The following is a 19,564-nucleotide window of genomic DNA, read 5'->3' as shown; positions in this document are numbered from 1 at the left end:
CTCCCCGGTGACTCAGTGCACCGTGTACATGACCGGATCCATCGATTCTGCAAGGGGAAGGTGGCGGGCCGGGTCAGCTCCACCCTTGCTGCGCGGCCGCCACTCCCGCCTTACCTTCTCTTTCATCTTCTCGATTTTCCGCACGGAACTGCGCCGCTGCGGTCTGTCCTCGTGCCGCAAGAGGTTCACGTTGATGTCCCCCGATTTGCTGAACTGCTTCTCCTCCTGCTTCTCGGCCTCCTTCAACTTGCTCTCCGCGCTGATGCTTTCTGCGTGGTACATGTGGTAGGTTTTCATCACCTGTGCGGGCGAGAGGACAGTTTAATGGCAACCAGCTAATCTATAACTAACCAGTGCCCAGTGCCTTCTGTGCATTTATGTGTGTTCTCCCAGTGACTGCACACAATTCCTCTGACTGCTTTGGTTTCTTTCCGTATCTCAAAGACATGAAGGCCGGTCAGTTAAAATTGGTCACTATAAATTACCACTAGTGTGTAGGTGACTGGGAAAGTCTGAGGGAATTGTGCAATCCTAATCCTCCCTCGGCAGCAGATCAATACAAACTACCTCTTGCATTGTCATCGACTTATTGTGAAACTAACTTCTGGTAATCTCTCCTCCCTCCCTTCTCTCTCTTTCCATTCCCCATTCTGGTAACCCTCTCACCCTTTCTCTTCTCCTCACCTGTCCATCGCCTCCCTCTTGTGCCCCTCCTTCCCTTTCTCCATTGGTCCAATCTCCTCTCCTATCAGATTCCTTCTTCCTCAGCCCTTTACCATTTCCACCCATCACCTGCCACTTCTCACTTCACCCCTTCCCCCATCCACCACCTTTCCCCTCACCTGGTTTCACCCATCACCTGCCACTTCACCCCTTCCCCCATCCACCACCTTTCCCCTCACCTGGTTTCACCCATCACCTGCCACTTCACCCCTTCCCCCATCCACCACCTTTCCCCTCACCTGGTTTCATCCATCACCTGCCACTTCACCCCTTCCCCCATCCTCCACCTTTCCCCTCACCTGGTTTCACCCATCACCTGCCACTTCACCCCTTCCCCCATCCACCACCTTTCCCCTCACCTGGTTTCACCCATCACCTGCCACTTCACCCCTTCCCCCATCCACCACCTTTCCCCTCACCTGGTTTCACCCATCACCTGCCACTTCACCCCTTCCCCCATCCTCCACCATTCCCCTCACCTGGTTTCACCCATCACCTGCCACTTCACCCCTTCCCCCATCCACCACCTTTCACCCATCACCTGCCACTTCACCCCTTCCCCCATCCTCCACCTTTCCCCTCACCTGGTTTCACCCATCACCTGCCACTTCACCCCTTCCCCCATCCTCCACCTTTCCCCTCACCTGGTTTCACCCATCACCTGCCACTTCACCCCTTCCCCCATCCTCCACCTTTCCCCCCACCTGGTTTCACCCATCACCTGCCACTTCACCCCTTCCCCCATCCTCCACCTTTCCCCTCACCTGGTTTCATCCATCACCTGCCACTTCACCCCTTCCCCCATTCACCACCTTTCCCATCACCTGCCACTTCACCCCTTCCCCCATTCACCACCTTTCCCATCACCTGGTTTCATCCATCACCTGCCACTTCACCCCTTCCCCCATCCTCCACCTTTCCCCTCACCTGGTTTCATCCATCACCTGCCACTTCACCCCTTCCCCCATTCACCACCTTTCCCATCACCTGCCACTTCACCCCTTCTCCCATCCAACACCTTTCCCCTCACCTGGTTTCATCCATCACCTGCCACTTCACCCCTTCCCCCATTCTCCACCTTTCCCCTCACCTGGTTTCACCCATCACCTGCCACTTCACCCCTTCCCCCATCCACCACCTTTCCCCTCACCTGGTTTCACCCATCACCTGCCACTTCACCCCTTCCCCCATCCACCACCTTTCCCCTCACCTGGTTTCACCCATCACCTGCCACTTCACCCCTTCCCCCATCCTCCACCTTTCCCCTCACCTGGTTTCACCCATCACCTGCCACTTCACCCCTTCCCCCATCCACCACCTTTCCCATCACCTGCCACTTCACCCCTTCCCCCATTCACCACCTTTCCCATCACCTGCCACTTCACCCCTTCTCCCATCCAACACCTTTCCCCTCACCTGGTTTCATCCATCACCTGCCACTTCACCCCTTCCCCCATCCTCCACCTTTCCCCTCACCTGGTTTCACCCATCACCTGCCACTTCACCCCTTCCCCCATCCACCACCTTTCCCCTCACCTGGTTTCACCCATCACCTGCCACTTCACCCCTTCCCCCATCCACCACCTTTCCTCCCACCTGGTTTCACCCATCACCTGCCAGCTTGTGCTCCTTCTCCTCTCTTCTTAACTTCTTATTCTGGCTTCTTCCACCATCTTTCCATACCCAAAATGGGGGCTGTTTATTCCCCAGCATAGACACTGCCTGTGTGTGTTTCTAGCATTGTATTTTGTTTTTGCACTAATGTCTTGTTTTGCACAACTTTTTTGTTTATGTATAATTTCTGTTCTGTGTGTTGTTTGTTCCTATGTGCCTGTGATGCTGAGGTAAGCAAATTTTTCATTGTACCTGCACCTCACCTTACTGGTGCTGAAGACATGAAACCTAACTTGAGTTGAACGTAGAGAGAGTGGGATTGGTGGAAATGGAGGGTGATGGTTGGCACAGAGCTGGGGGATGTAAGGTATAACTTCTGTGTTGTGTCTTGCTATTCATTTTTCAGGATCTAGATGTGACAGGAAACACCAGCATTCATTGCCCATCCCTAATTTCCCCTTAGCTCAGTGGCTTGCAGACGCAACCACACTGGAATGTCTGTGGTCACATATACAACAGAGCCAGTACGCATGGAGATCTTCTCTCTTCAAACTACCATCCAGTATTCATGGTCATTAGCACTACGACTAGCTATATGATTTTGTAGTTATTTTGTTAAGTGCACAGATTTGACATCTCAAGATTACTAGCAACATACAAAAAAATGTTGGGGTATCTCAGTTGGTGAGGCAGCATCCACAGAGAGGAATATAGACAGTGAGCGCTTCGAGCTGAGACCCTTCATCAGGACTGGAAATGAAGGGGAAAGAAGCCAGAATAAGAAGGTGGGGAGGGGCAGGGGAAGGAGTACAAGCTGGCAGGCAGTAGGTGAAACCAGGTGAGGAGGGAAGTTTGGTGAGCATTTCACCTATCACCTGCCAGGATGTACTCCTCCTCCCCCCTGGCTTCGTCCCCCTTCCTTTCTAGTCCTGAGGAAGGGTGTTGGTCTGAAACATTGACTGTTTATATTCCTGCCCATAGATGTTGCCTGACCTATTGTGTTCCTCCAGCATTTTGTGTGTGTTGTTTTGGATTTCCAGCATTTGCAGGATCTCTTGTGTTTATGCTTGAAATTATTAATCCAGAAACCTCATCACTGGACTTCTACCGTATTCTATCCTTGAAGGTGGAGAGCAGTGTAATAAAGTTTAGAGAGGGAACCTCAGAGATTATGGTGCAGGTAGCTTATGGTACAACTTCAACATCCAACTTCAGAAGGGGAGAATGTACCAGCGGAAGTTATTGGGACAGGAAGGCTTGATTGATAAGGAAGCATTAGACAGGCTGGGGGCTTTTTCTCCCTGGAGTCTGGAGTCTGGGAGACTCAGGTGTCATCTTATAGAGGCTTCTAAAATCGTGAAGTTTAAATAAGGTACATGGTCACAGTCTTTCCCAGGGTAGGGGCTTGTAAAACTACAGGGCAAACAATAGGTTTAAACTAAAAGGGGGAAGATTTAAGGGGCACCTAAGGGGCAGGTTTTTCATACAGAAATTGGTGGGTACATGGAACAAGCTGCAGGTGGCCCCCGCTTTTCGAACGTTCAATTTACGACAACTCGCTGTTACGAAAGACTTATATTAGTACCTGTTTTCGCTAACCAAAGAGGATTTTCGCTTTTACGAAAAAAAGACGCCTGCTTTATACGTGTGTTCACCCCGAGAAAGACTACAATAACCGTGAAGCCTTGTGCGGGCAGTTGTTTGCGCATGCGTGTACTTGCGTATGCGTTTATGTGTGTACGTGCTGATTTTTTTCTCCAAGTCGATTTTGGTTCACTGCCTTCCCGAGTTTGATAAGTGAAACTACACTGTACCTACAATATTCTACTTTATATAAGGTGTAAATTTATTATATCATTCCTGCTTTTACTATATGTTAGTGTTATTTTAGATTTTATGTGTTATTTGCTTCGATTTGGTAGGTCATTTTTTTGGGTCTGGGAACGCTCAAAAGATTTTCCCATATAAATTAATGGTAATTGCTTCTTCACTTTACGACATTTCAGATTACAAACAGTTTCACAGGGACACTCTACCTTCGGATTGCGGGGGAAACCTGTAACTGGAAGAAGTGACAGAGGTCGGTGCAACTACATAATTTAAAAGGCACTTGGGCAGGTGCATGGATAGGAAGGATTTAGAGGGATATAGGTCAAATGCAGTTAAATGGGACTAGCTCAAGTAAGCAACTGGGTTGGCATGGACAGTAGGGCTGAAGGGCCTCTGTGTAACTCTACTGATAAACAACCAATTTTCCAGCCAAGTACAGGGCATCATGCGGCCATTTATTTTCCTTTTTTTGAATCACTATTCTCAACGGAGGTGGACTAGGCCAGTCAGTCAGATTAATATTCCATCTGAAACTCTATTTGAGATGACTTGGTGATTAATTTGTTGCCCGGAAGGATTTTATTTCAGTACATTCCTTTCAATCGACTCTGGGCTGAGACTGCCGTCCAACCTTGACGCTGCTCCCTCAATTTATCAAGATAACAGTTTCATCACAGTTCAATACATTGCTGATCACCTTCAAGGCGACTTCTGTAACACTCAATGGAAGTGCCATTAAGGGTATGGCGTCTATCACCGGCTTACAGGAGAGAAATCACAGCTGAAAAATTCAGGCCTAATCGTCCAGGAAAGGGTCCAGATACCTTGCAAGTTTTGTGCTGTGGTCTATGAAAAAATGGAGCACTATGTGGGAGGGAAGGGTGAGATTGATATTAGAGTAGGTTAAAAGGTTGGCACAGAACTGTGAGCTGGACGTCCTTACTGTCCTTACATTAGTTCTACATTCTATTATTATAATGAAACTGAAGATAAAGGGATGCAAGGCCAGGTCACTGTGGCACAGCATGCTCCAATCAGCAGTTCCAATTTGGGAATATTGAGAGAAGAATGAGGAAAGCAATTTCGGGGGGGATTGGTTCCAATTGCACACTGTTTTGGTGCTGTTACCAAAGAAAGGATATTGGAGGCAGTCCAGGAGAGATCAATTCCTCAGAAAAGATTGTTGTTCTGTCAAAAGAGGCTAAATAGGTTGGGTCCACATATTATTTGTTTCATTAGTGGAGATCTCATTGAAACCTATCGAATACTGGACACAGTGGACATGCAGAGAATGCAGGCGCATCTAGGATACAAAGACACATCCTCAGAATAAAGGGATATCGATTTTTCAGCCAGGGGGTGGTGGATCTGTGGAATTCATTGCCACACTGAGCTGTGGAGACCAAGTTATTGCATTAATTAAGGCAGAGACTGATGGGGTCTTGATTAATAAGGGGGTTAAAGGTTATGGGGAGAAAGCTGCAGAATGGGGTTGAAAAAAAAATTAGCCAGGATTCAACGTCCAAATGGCCTAATTCTGCTTCTATATCTTTTGATCTTATGGGCAGGGTAGAGGTGAAGTGTTACAATGAGCCAAGGAAGAGAGCCCAAGTGCGCAGGCAGGGAGATTCAATTTGGCGACTTACACGGGCGTAAACACCAAACAGCAAACAGGAGGGATCTTCCCACCCCATAAAGGGCTGACAGGTATAGGCTTCACTTGGGAAACGTGGAATGTAGGATGGATGTGCATTGATATGGGCAGTTTGAGTTGGACTGCCGAGAGGTTGATAATACTCTCAATCTCAAATGGTCCCAGGAAGCGAGGGGCGAGTTTCTTGGATTCACTCTTGAGGGGGATGCCTTTAGAAAAGAGCCAAACCTTCTGCCCAGGCCAACAATCAGGTGCAGGAATTCGATGGCGATCGGCAATCCTACGGTTGTGGTCGGCTGAGCGGAGCAGGGTCGCGCGTGCATCCTTCCAGAACTTGCGGCACCGGCGGAGATGGGCCTGAACTGAAGGCACAGCAATATCATCTTCATGAGCGGAGAACAGAGGGGGTTGGTAACCGAGGGAGCATTCAAAGGGAGACATTCCAGTGGCGGTGATGACCAGGGAGTTGTGGGCATACTCTACCCAAGCGAGATGGCTGCTCCAAGCAGACGGGTTGTTGGCGCTTACGCAGCGCAGTGCTGCTTCCAAATCCTGGTTTGCCCGTTCGTCTGTGGATGAAAGCCGGATGACAGACTTACTGAGGCGCGAAGGGCTTGACTAAAAGATCTCCAAACCTGAGAGATGAATTGGGGGCCCCGGTCAGAAATGAAGTCAGAGGGAATTCCATGAAGGCGGAAGACATGATGAACAAAGAGGTCAGCTGTCTCACGGGCTGTAGGGAGTTTGGGAAGGGCTACGAAGTGCACAGCTTTGGAGAAGCGGTCCACCACGGTGAGTACAGCAGTGTTCCCGTGTGAAGGGGGTAGTCCGGTAACGAAGTCCAGCGCAATGTGAGACCAAGGGTGGCTAGGGACCGGTAGGGAATGAAGCAATCCAGCAGGTGGTCGGTAGGAGGCTTTTCCACGGGCACAAACAGAACAGGCAGAGACAAAGGAACGGGTATCAGTGTCCATGGTGGGCCACCAGAAATGTCTCTTCAGAAGGGACAGTGTTCGATCCTGAGATGGCAGGCGAAATGAGATGTGTGCCCCCAATGGAGAACCTGAGATCGAACGGAGTCCGGCACAAAGAGGCGATTGGAGGGTCCATTGCCTGGGTCAGGCTGAGTCCGTTGAGCCTCTTTGACTATGGCCTCGATCTCCCAGGTGGGTGCAGCCACCACACAGGATGGTGGAAGGATGGGCTCTGGGTTGGGAAGGCCCTCCTCAGAAATGTATTGACGGGAGAGAGCATCAGGCTTCCTGTTCTTGGACCCCGGACGATAGGTGAGTATAAATCTGAACTGGCCAAAAAATAATGCCCAACAGGTTTGACCGGAATTCAGGCGTTTGGCGATTTGGATATGTTCTTGTGATTGGTCCAGATGATAAACGGATGTTCCGCTCCCTCCAGCCAGTGCCTCCACTCTTCCAAAGCAAGTTTGACTGCCAGTAAGTCCCGGTTCCCTACGTCGTAATTTCGTTTGGCAGGGGATAGCCAGTGAGAAAAGAAGGCACAGGGATGAAGTTTCTGATCAGGGCCTGAACGTTGGGAGAGGACCGTTCCCACCCCAGAGTCGAAGGTGTCGATCTCCACAATGAATTGACAGGAGGGGTCTGGTTGGACCAGGATGGGAGCGGATGTGAAATACCTCTTCAGCTCCGAGAAGGCAGCGTTCGCCTTGTTGTCCCAGTGAAAAGGAGTCACAGGAGAGGTGAGTCGAGTAAGGAGCACTGCCACCCAGCTGTAATCCCTGATGAAATGACGATAAAAGTTTGCGAACCCCAGAAATCGCTGGAGTTGCTTGAGCGTCATGGGTTTTGGCCACTCCGGACACCGCCCGGATCTTTTCCGGATCCGCCTTCACTTGCCCGTTCTCGATGATGTATCCTAAGAAACTGACAGAATGGGCATGGAACTCGCACTTCTCAGCTTTTACGAATAGTTTGTTCTCCCAAAGCCTCTACAGAACCTGACAGAGGTGGTGGGTGTGATCCTGAAGACTGCTGGAGAAGATTAAGATGTCATCCAAATAGACAGACACGAAGCAGTTAATAAAATCTCTAAGGACATCGTTTATCAGGGCTTGGAAAACGGTGGGGGCATTAGTGAGGCTGAATCGCATGACCAGGTATTTGAAGGGACCGTGAGGTGTGTTAAAAGCTGTTTTCCACTCATCTCCCTCCCTTATCCTGACCAGATGATAGGCACTTCGTAGGTCCAACTTGGAAAAGATGGTGGCTCTGTGAAGTTGCTCAAAAACAGAGTTGAGGAGGGGTAGTGGGTATTTGTTCTTTACGATTATGCTATTTAGGCCTTAGTAGTCAATGCAAGGATGCAGAGAACTGTCTTTCTTCCCCACAAAGAAGAAACCTGTGCCAACAGGGGAAGATGAGAATCGGATAATGCCGCTGCGAGTGATTCATTTAAGTAAGTCTCCATTGTCTCCTGTTCTGGCCGGGACAAGTTATACAGCTGACTGGTGGGTAGAGGGAGAAGGTCAACAGCACAATCATAAGGACAGTGTGGAGGCAGGGAAAGAGCCCATTGTTTGCTGAACACCTCCCCCAGATCGTAGTACTCTGCTTGGATAAGTCAAGGATTTCAGAGGCAGGCGAGGTCGCGGTGACTTCTACAGGGGAAAGGGCCGACTGGAGACAAGTGGAGTGACAGAACGGACTCCAGCTGGCTCTCTTCCCAGTGGACCAATCAATGTGGAAATTATGGCGGCTTAACCAGGGGTACCCAAGACGATAAGAGCTTAAGGAGAGGAAATTAGGTTAAATTGTACCTGTTCCCGATGGTTCCCAGAGAGAATAAGAGACAGGGGTGGTGTACAGTGAGTGTCTCGGGCCAGAAGTCTACCATCCAGTGCCCGGGTTTCCAGAGGGGTACTCAATGGCTCCCAAGGAATTCTGGCCCGGGAGGCTATGTCTTCCTCCAACAGGTTTCTCTCGGCGCTAGAGTCCACTAGAGCTGACAGAGGCAGGGACTGTTGGTTATTACTTAAGGTAACTTGGATCTGCATCTGGGTTCAAGGGACAGAAGGGAATGTTGTGTGGCTCACCAGGATCCCCCTTTCTACTGGTGAGCCCTCCCTTTTGGCCAAAGGGAACAGGCTGGACTGGCTGCAATAGAGAGACTCCCCCGATCTCAATCTCCGGAGCTGCTCTGTGGGAGAAAGACGGTTCTGCCTCAGCTCCGTTGGTTCCTCTCCCGGGCTGGTGGAAATGGCCGGGCTGGGAGCTAATCCAGGAGCTGGAGGAGAGGAGAGGCTTGTGCTGGTGGGAAATGGTAAAGTGGTGGACGACCAGTTCTCTCCCTCTGGCGTTCTCGAAGACGTTTGTCCAGCCTGGTGGCTAGGGAGATCAATGAATCCAGGCTGTCGGTGTCATCCCCCGCTGCCAACTCGTCCTTCACTATTTTGCTGAGGCCATTCCGGAATACCCCTTGGAGTGCCTCATCATTTTGCCCCGGGTCGGCCGCTAATGTCCGGAACTCCACGGAATACTCGGCGACACTGCGGGAGCCCTGACGGAGGGTGAGTAGACGCTTAACGACATCTTTACTACAGACGGGGTGGTCAAAGATCTTTCTCATCTCTGTGATAAAGGTGGGGAATGAAGAGCAGATAACCGGCTGATTGTCCCAAACAGCTGTAGTCCACGCTAAGGCACTTCCCCGCAACAACCCCATGATATAAGCTACCTTTGACTTATCCGTGGCGTACGTGGATGACCGCTGATCGAACACCAAGGAGCATTGCAGAAGGAAGGCCCGGCACTTCCCCAGATCCCCAGCGTAGTGTTCCGGTTCAGGTATGTGCGGCTCTCTTGGCGGGGGTGTTGCTGACACGTAGGGGGTTTCCACTACAGACTGTCTGGACTGGTTCGACAGAGTTCCAGGAGTGGATGGGGTAAGATGAGTGGATACACGGTCCACCTGGTCACTGATCTTCGTTATGTTAGTGGACAGAGAACGGAGGTTCTCCACAACATCCCGGAGGAGTTGGTCGTGCAGACCCAGCAAGGAGCCCTGGCTGGCAAGGGCTTGCTGCAGGGTCTTCGTGTCCGGGGGAGTTGATCGTGCAGACCCAGCAGGGAGCCCTGGCTGGCGAGGGCTTGCTGCAGGGTCTTCGTGTCCGGGGGAGTTGATCGTGCAGACCCAGCAGGGAGCCTTGGCTGGCGAGGGCTTGCTGCAGGGTCTTCGTGTCCAGGGGAGTTAGTGGTGCAGACCCAGCAGGGAGCCCTGGGTGGCGAGGGCTTGCTGCAGGGTCTTCGTGTCCGGGGGAGTTGATCGTGCAGACCCAGCAGGGAGCCCTGGCTGGCGAGGGCTTGCTGCAGGGTCTTCGTGTCCGGGGGAGTTGATCGTGCAGACCCAGCAGGGAGCCCTGGCTGGCGAGGGCTTGCTGCAGGGTCTTCGTGTCCGGGGGAGTTGATCGTGCAGACCCAGCAGGGAGCCCTGGCTGGCGAGGGCTTGCTGCAGGGTCTTCGTGTCCGGGGGAGTTGATCGTGCAGACCCAGCAGGGAGCCCTGGCTGGCGAGGGCTTGCTGCAGGGTCTTCGTGTCCGGGGGAGTTGATCGTGCAGACCCAGCAGGCAGCCCTGGCTGGCGAGGGCTTGCTGCAGGGTCTTTGTGTCCGGAGCAGTTGGTCGTGCAGACCCAGCAGGGAGCCCTGGCTGGCGAGGGCTTGCTGCAGGGTCTTCGTGTCCGGGGGAGTTGATCGTGCAGACCCAGCAGGGAGCCCTGGCTGGCGAGGGCTTGCTGCAGGGTCTTCGTGTCCGGGGGAGTTGATCGTGCAGACCCAGCAGGGAGCCCTGGCTGGCGAGGGCTTGCTGCAGGGTCTTCGTATCCGCTGGGTCAAGTTTTGGCCAGTTTGTTCTGTTACACTGAGCGAAGGAAGTGAACCCAAGTGCAGGACACAAGCACGGAGATTCAGTTTGGATCCTTACACGGGCGTAAACGCCGAACAGCAAACAGGAGGGATCTTGACAAGGAGCCCTGATATGGAGCCTTGACACGGAGCCTTAACTCAGAGACTTGACATGGAGTCTTGACTCAAGAGAGATGGAGTCTCATAGGTAAACCTTGAAACTGGAGCTAAAGTTAGAACAAATGGCTCTAAGCGGTCGGGAAATATAGTTATCTCACAGGAAAAAGACCAACGAACTGGTGATTAGTGGTTGTGACGCTGGTGTTCTTATACTGTAGTTCTTGATGGAAACCAGGTGTGCTGTCATCAAAGCCAATTAGAAATAATTGGGAAATAAATGGTCAGAACCGTGACACAATCAATGGAAATTAGGAGCAAGATAGGGAAATAAACGATCGGGACCATGACACGAAAATGTTTCCACGAGTTTGACAGTCCCGAATACAGGGACACAGTAATGAGATAAGGGGATGGTCATTTAAAACTGAGCTCTGTAGAATTCTCTTCTCACAGAGTGTGATGAATCTCTGAAGTTCTTTATCACAGAGGAAATGGAAGTATGTATTTAAAATGGAGGCAGGGACATTTTGGAAAGATTGTGGTTTTGATGGATTTTGGGATCTGGCACAGAAGAGGAGTTCAGTTCAAAGTAAGTTTATATCAAAGTAGGTATATGTTACCATCCTCTACTCTGAGATTCATTTTCTTGCAGGCATTCAAATTAGAACAAAGAGATACAATAAAATCAATGACAAAACTACACCCAAAGACTGACAAACAACCAAATGTGCAAAAGAAGACAAACTGTGCAAATACAAAAAAAAACCAAATAAAAAACGGAATAATAGATAAATAATACTGAGACCATGAGGTACTGAGTCCTCAAAAATGAGTCTGTACATTGTGGAATCAGTTCAAAGTTGATGTGAGTGTGGTCATCCACATTGGTTCAGGAGCCTGATGGTGGAAGGGTAATAACTGTTCCTGAACCTTCTTGTGATTGTGGGTGTGAGAAGAGGCTCTAGATGGGCAGAAAACACAAGAATGGGTCGTTGTGAAGATTTCCACACTCTACAGTGTGGGTGACCAGGCAATGGTGTCTTGACAAGGAGGAAAGGCTCATCAGAAGCTAGAAAGAAGACAAGTAACATTTTAGAATGACACTGGACTCGGAGCAGACAACACCATATGCCCATACTCACAGTGTACAGCTCGTTGGTGACCTTCAGCAGCTCCTCATGCATTTGTTGGCCGATCTCCTTGCTCTGCAAACAATGAGAAATAGAGTGTTAATTGAACACAACCCTCTCTGTGACACCACAGCCAGGACATGCCAGGGGCTAGGACGTTAACCTGCAGAATTTGGTGCATTCAGCAGACAAGCACACGTGCCTGTGTCTGTGATGACAAACTCACTTTGTGATGTTAGACTGCTGTCACCAGCCTTAATCTCTCACCTACCTTGATGATCTTGGGGGGCGAGGGGTAGCAACAGTGGTTCAAAGAAATGGAAGTTGTGGAAAGTCCTCAGTCATGAGATTCTATGTCTACCTTCCGTAGAAAGTTTTAGATGCTATCACCCACATCTTCAACAAAAAGCTCCAACCCACGAGGCTCTACAGATAACGATCATCCTTGAAATCTCCTAAATATTACTGCCACCCCTCACGCCTCAGTTAAAAAGTCCTCACCCATGAGATTCCACAGATGCCAACGGTCTTGTGTAAAATTCTTGACTCATTTTGAGCATACACTCTGCCTGTCTGGACCCTGAGCCTCTTGCTTTCTCTGCCCGTTGGTGCCCCTGCACCAGGACGCTGAGTGTGGACAGACTGACTGTGAGCCAGCAAGTTCACTTTTCCATTCCTCATCAATTCATCTCAACGTTTCCCTTCCTATTTGACATGAAGTAAAATGCAAGGGTGCATATGTTTGAGTGGAAGGGTGTTAGGTCTATGAAGTAGTTTATTTCCAGTTGTTATTTGATTACTCCCTGCCTCAACCATACTCAACATCATATAATTAAATTCAAGCAGATTATCCTGCAACTTAATTCAATCTTGGAGGTGCCAATTCAGGCTAATAACTACACAAACAGATTGTAGCCCAAATCAGGCTCTCAATCACTAACAGTGCAGTTACAGAAGAAGGCCATAGAGTGGTAGAGAGCTACAGCACACACATGGAACTCTCAGCTTATCCAGTCCATGCCAAACTGTTACTCTGCCTAATGCCATTGACCTGCACCAGCACCATTGCCCTCCAAACCCTTCCTGTCCACGTACTTCTCTTAAATGTTGAAATCTAAACTGCATGCACCATTTACACTGGCAGCTCTCGTTCTGCACTTTCATCACCTCATGTTCCTCTTAAACATTTCACCTTTCACCCTTAACCTATGACCTCTAGTTCTAGTACAGGACCTCCTGGACAAATGCCTGCAGCTATAGTATCCCATAATATTAAGGTGGAACATCATCCACCAAGAGAAGGAGGATAGACTGACGGTTTTCCCTGCTGTTCAGTTTCTGCTTGTTAGCATGTTGAACCTTGTTAGTGACAGCTAACTCAGGCACTGGTGATAGTGACACAGGACCACTGATTTCAGGTCAGTTCCATCACAGAGTAACAGCTCCCATCTACACCGCTCCATCAAATACACTCGGTATTGATTAAACACTGAGTAAAGTATTTTCAATCTTGTCCTGGACATCCCAGCCAGGGGAACCGTGAACTTCAGACCTCTGCTGTCAAGCCTGTAGAAATGTACACTTCAATGAGATCATCTCGCCTTCTAAAGTGTCTGGTTAATCTCTCCACACCAGGCAAACTTGCTGTCACACAGATCAATCTGGGGAACATTCACAGCAATCCACTGGAATAAATCCTTTCTAGGTAGGGAGAGGAGCCCTGTACACAATTACCCAGTCGTTGCCTCACCGATGCCCCCATCTTTGTTCCATATTGTCTTGATAAAGACCCCTAAATTCTTACTGTACATGCATGGTATCTTTCTGTGTTTTTGTTTGTTTTTATTTTGATCTATGTTTTTTCTTTGTGTTTAATTTATGTTTTTCTGTTGAAAGATGCTTATATGAAGCCATGTCATAAACACAAGATATTCTGTAGATGCTGTAGATCCAGAGAACACGGACAAAATGGTGGAGGAACTCAACAAGTTAGGCAGCATCTACGGAGAGGAGTAGGCAGACAATGTTTCAAAGTTCAAAGTACATTTGTTAACAAAGTATGTATACATTATACAATCCTGCCATTTGTCTCCTTACGGGCAACCACAAAACAAGAAACCCAAAAGAAACCATTAAAAAATGACAAACACTCAACGTGCACAGAGAGATTAAAAAAAAACAAACTGTGCAAGCAATAAATGCGATCAAACAGCATTCAGAACAGAAGTGAGTCCACAGACACAGAGAGAGCAGCCGGAGCAGGCCCACAGCCTCAGCGTCAGTGCAGCAAAGAGCGGTGCCGTGAGCAGAACCGGCCCAGGACCTTGTCACCTTGCCTCTTCAATCCATTCAGCCTGGTGTCTAAATCGGCCAAACGTCAGGTCATTCCTTGCTCTAAGACCCAGGCCCTGACTCATCGATACACTCTGGGCCTGGAGCCCACAACCCGTCCCTCACCTTTCCAAATTGGCCCGGTGCTTCGATCAATCCATCTTTGCCTTTGATTTAGGTAGACTGTCTGTCTCGAGCATGCCTCAACCTCGCTCCGACCACATCCCTCAAACAAGTCTTAAACTCGCTTTCTCACAGCCACACACCTCGACCCTCGAGTCAGCCTTGCCTTCACTGACCTCTTCAGTGTTTGCATTGATCGTTTACCCCAAAATTTTTACAGAAGTGTTATTAATAAGGTATTTAGTTTTTCTTGCTTTGAGAACCGTCAGAAATCTGAATCCCTGCCCCCTGCTCCAATTCCTCACCCACTCACTTATCCACAACCTCATTCTATTCCTATTCTCACTGTCATGAGGCACAGGCAGTAATCCTGAGATTACTACCTTTGTGGTCCTTCTTCTCAACTTCCTTCCTAACTCCCTGTAGTCTGTTTTCAGGACCTCCTCCCTTTTCCTACCTATGTCGTTTGTACCAATATGTACCACGGCCTCTAGCTGTTCACCTTCCCACTTCAGGATATTGTGAACATGACCAGAAACACCATGGACCCTGATACCTGGAAGACAAACTACCATCTGTGCTTCTTTCCTGAGTCCACAGAATCGCCTGTCTGTCCCCCTAACTATAGAGTCCCCTATCACTGCTACCATCCTCTTCCCTTCCCTACCATTCTGAGCCACAGGACCAGACTCTGTACCAGAGGCACGGCCACTGTTGCTTCCCCCAGGTAGGCTGTTCCCCCCCCCCCCCCAACAGTACTCAAACAGGAGTACTTATTGTCAAGGAAGACAGCCACAGGGGTACTCTCTGGTACCTGACTCTTTCCCTCCCCCCTCCTGACTGTGACCCACTTGTTCATCTCCCGTGGCCCCGGTGTGACCACCTGCCTATAACTCCTCTCTATCACCTCTCCGCTCTCCCTGACCAGGTGAAGGTCATCGAGCTACATCTCCAGTTCCCTAACTCGGTTCCTTAGGAGCTGCAGCTCGACACACCTGGTGCAGAAATGGCCGTACGGGAGGCTGGGAGACTCCAGGACCTCCCACATCTGACACCGTGCACAGAACACTGGCCTCACACACATACTACTTCCTTTCCACAATTAACACAGGTAAACCTACCTCGCCTTATCCCATTACCGCCTAAGCCCGTTGAGCCAAAGCCCTACCACTCTGCTGCCTCTCACTCCGTTGCCCGCTCCGAATGCTGCCCACTGGATATGGCGGTCTTCTTTTTAAACCTTTTGTGCTCTACTGGCTGACGTCACGCGCCTGCGCAGTCTTGCCTCTCTTTCACCCTGAGCAATAAAACTGCCTTTACTCCGGAAATCAGCCGTTCACTCGCGGCTTTCTTGCTCCAAATCAAAAACCGTTGATATGGTTGTACATCAGATTTTTGAATTTAATGATATTATGGGGGGGGGGGGGGAGAAACAGCATGATAGTATAGCGGTTTGTGTAATGTTATTACAATGCCAGTGATTACTGATTGGGGTTCAATTCCCGCCTCTGTCTGTGAGGATTTTCTACATTCTCCCCATGGCCATGTAGGTTTCCTCTGGGTGCTCTGGTTTCCTCCCACATTCCAAAGACGTATGGTTAGGGAGGTGTTAGTGAGTTGTGGGTAAGCTACGTTGGTGCCAGAAGCATGTGAACACTTGCCGGCTGCCTGACACAACCATTGCTGATTTGATATGATACGTGACACATATAACTGTATGTTTTGATGTACTTATGACAAATAAAGCGAATCTTTAGATCTTTAAAGCTTGCTCGTACGTAGGGGAGTCCATAGGCAGGCATTCATTAACTAGGGACAGTTTGTAATCCCCAATTTCATGCTCTATGTTTGCTTAATAATCATTTTTGCGGCACTTTATCAAATGCCTTCTGAAAGTCCAAGTTCACCTTTTATTAATTTTGCTGTTACAATTTTCTAAAAAAATTCCAACAGATTTGTCAAACATGGATCCACTTTCCTCTGCCAGTTCTGTTATTATTTTCTAAGTGTCCTATTACCATATTCCTAATTACAGATTCTAGTATTTCCAACTACTGAGATATTTCAGGTTAACTGGTTTATAGTTTATCTCTTCCTCCCTTCTCAGGAAGTGGGCATAACATTTATTATCTCTGCCTATGCCTCTTGTTGGCTTGGTAAAGCAACCAACATAGTCAAAGATCCCTCCCCCCAGATATTCTGCCCCCACCCACTGGGCAGAAGACACGAAAGCCTGAAAGCATGTACTGTATTGCCAGAGACTATTGAGTGGACATCTTTTATCATAGGATGGACTTCTGACCTCACAATTTACCTCATCATGGCCTTGCACCTCATTGACTACCTGCAATGCACTTTCTCTCTAACTGTAACACCACATTTGCATTCTGTTGTTGCTGAACTCCAGGTACTGATGAGGTGAAAAGATCTGTGTGGATGGCATGCCAAACACATTACCTCAGTACATGTGACAAAAGTAAACCTACTTATCTTCCACTCTGTAGAATATCTAAACAACCCGTGCACCCACTCACCTCTTTCAAAACCTAGGCACAGCTCACCAGATTCTGAGGATTTATTGCCTTTTGGTCCCATTAATTTGCTCGAAATATTGTTCTTATTAATTATAATTCCTTTCAGTTTTGCATTAAATATGGATCTGTTGTCATTCATTGGGAGGCTTTGATGTCTCCATTTGTGAAGATACAAAATATTTAATTCTTTGCTATTATTTGGTTCCTCAGTATAAGTTCCCCTGTCTCACGGACCCATATCAGTTAATATTTTCTTTGACATTTATTGATGGAAGTTTTTGCAGTCTGTTTCCCATGATTCTTCCTAATCTCTCATCTTCTGCTTTCCCTGTCCTTATCAATTGCTTGTTCATCCTTTGCTGAATTCTGGAATGTTCCCAGCCCTCAGGTCCACTGCTTTTTCTTTGGATAAAGGTAAGCCTGCACCACAAAGTGACACAGAGGCATAGCCAGTAGTGCTGCCTCACCGCTCCGAAGGCTGGGGGTCAACCTTGACCTCCCGTGTGGAATCTGTACGACCAGATGGGTTTCCCCAAGAATGTGCAGGTTGGTTGATAAATCTAACCACTGTGAATTAGCCCTTGTGTGTGGGTGAGAGATAGAACCTGGGAAGCATTTGATGGGAAGTGGGCAGGATAAAATGGGTTAGTTCAGAATTAGTGTAAAGATGGTTGGCATGGATTAGATGGGCTGAAGGGTCTGTTTCTGCACTATTGCCCTCCATGACTCTTAACAAGCCTTTTCCTTTTATATGATACAACCTTTAATTTTCCCTTCGGGGTTTTGTGCCTTAAATAGTTATATATTCCTTGGAAACTATTAAATAGCAACAACACACACACACACACGATGCTGTCAGAACTCATGAGTTTGTGTGCATTGTTCGGATTTCCAGAATCTGCAGATTTTCACTTGTTTGTGTCTTAAATATCAGCCCATGCTTGCTAACAGTCATGCCCTACAATGTAATTTCTCAGTCTGCCATAGCTGAATCATATCTCATACTTATATAGTTTTTGTTTAAAATTCAGACTGATTCAGACTGAATTAAATCAGTTTCAGTCTTCATATAAATTCTATAATCATATAATGATCAGTATTTATTTATGGAACAAGTCCTTCTGGCCCTTCGAGCCGCACCACCAGCTACCCCTGATTTAACCCTAGCCTAATCACAAGACAATTTACAATGACTGCTACGTTTTTGGACTCGTCCATGAGCTCCCTTAAATATCAGATTCATGGTCATATCAATGGTCAAGTTCATTGTCATGTGCACAGGAACAGTGAGGTAGGGGGGTAATGGAGAACTTGCATCATAGATAACATACTAGAAATGGTAGAAGACAGAGAGGAGAGACGTAAAAAAGTCTGCAAAAACAAGACCTTTGTGCAAAATAGCGACACAATCATGGTGGTGCAAAAGCTGGTCTGTAGTGAGCCATTACTGAGATCCGGTTAGGATTGTGCAAGTCAGTTCAAGAACCTAATGGCTGTAGGATGGTAGCTGTTCCTGAACCTGGTGGCGTGAGGCTTTTGTACCTCCTGTGTGACTGTTTTTGTTGAACTACACTAGACTGAACGTTGCCTTCTCTTGGTTGACCCCATAACATATTGATTTGGAAAAACATCTCTTACACGCACCATGAACTCATCCCCAGTGTCCCGGTGTCAGGGTTTGATCGATACATTCAGACTCTGGGATATTTCTGCCATTGTTTCTTCACCAGTACACATATTCTTTCTCTGCTTGTGTTGTGCTGAGTACTGTGGGCATCCTGCACTGGCCCCGGGTGTGGTGACACTTGTCGACCCTCCCCAGCACATCCTTAGGTTGTGTTAGTTGTTAACACAAACGACACTTTACAACAGCAGACACGAGGAAATCTGCAGATGCTGGAAATTCAAACAACAACACACACAAAATGCTGGTGGAACACAGCAGGAATGTTCCACCAGCATTTTGTGTGTGTCTTTACAACAGCAGGATCATTTGAATCAGTCAATAGATTATTAGTGACCCTGGGGCGTACATTACCAACCCAAGTAGAGCAAGGCATGGTAATGAGACACCTTTAGGGACAGGAATTACCATAATACCTTGATAGAATAAGCTCCATCACTATCAGTAGCTCGAAGCAATGTTTGCAAGCAAGCTGTCTGATCACGTCGAAATGTCCTGCTCTCTGCTGAGCCTTTTCAAAGTTCTCTGAGAGTTTATCTGCAGACAGCAAATCGTAAACGTGCCTATCAGATGGGTTTACGAGAGCTATAAGTGGCACATTGAATGAGTGAATGGCATTCATTAAACTTCACGGCAACAAGCCATTAATCTGAATCTCGGACTGAGGCATATCAACCTTCTCCTTACTAATGCCTCTCCTTACCTCCTCTGCAAATGTTCTCAGCTGCTCTCTTTTAGACTATATCGTGGGCTCTGCTACATGTTCACCCGTGTGAGTCCACACAAAGAGTGCTCCCAGTCAATATGAACATGAAGCATAATGCACCAGAGCCAACCTACAACACACTCACTCACAAGTTTTACAATCATGCTAAGCTTCATAAACATCTGGTCAATCTTGGCAGGACTCCTATCTTCAGTTTAGACCTTGTCATCGAGCAGTACAGCA

General features: G+C 48.2%; 1 protein-coding gene across 3 annotated transcripts in view; it reads right to left on the bottom strand.

Annotated features, from left to right (window-relative positions):
• Window positions 1-19,564, bottom strand: part of srgap3 (SLIT-ROBO Rho GTPase activating protein 3) — a 275,811-nt gene that overhangs the window by 110,621 nt on the left and 145,626 nt on the right. For all 3 annotated transcript variants that reach the window (XM_073072508.1, XM_073072507.1, XM_073072509.1), the window contains exons 4-5: window positions 11,956-12,018; window positions 115-300 (exon numbers count right to left, since the gene is read on the bottom strand). In XM_073072508.1, the coding sequence (XP_072928609.1) occupies window positions 115-300; window positions 11,956-12,018 (249 nt within the window). The remainder of the gene's footprint in view (window positions 1-114; window positions 301-11,955; window positions 12,019-19,564) is intronic.

Source organism: Hemitrygon akajei, chromosome 19 (genome assembly GCF_048418815.1).
Source record: "Hemitrygon akajei chromosome 19, sHemAka1.3, whole genome shotgun sequence".
Classification (NCBI taxonomy): domain Eukaryota; kingdom Metazoa; phylum Chordata; class Chondrichthyes; order Myliobatiformes; family Dasyatidae; genus Hemitrygon; species Hemitrygon akajei.
Note: the sequence above shows the minus strand (reverse complement) of the source record. Positions and strands in the feature narration are given on the sequence as shown.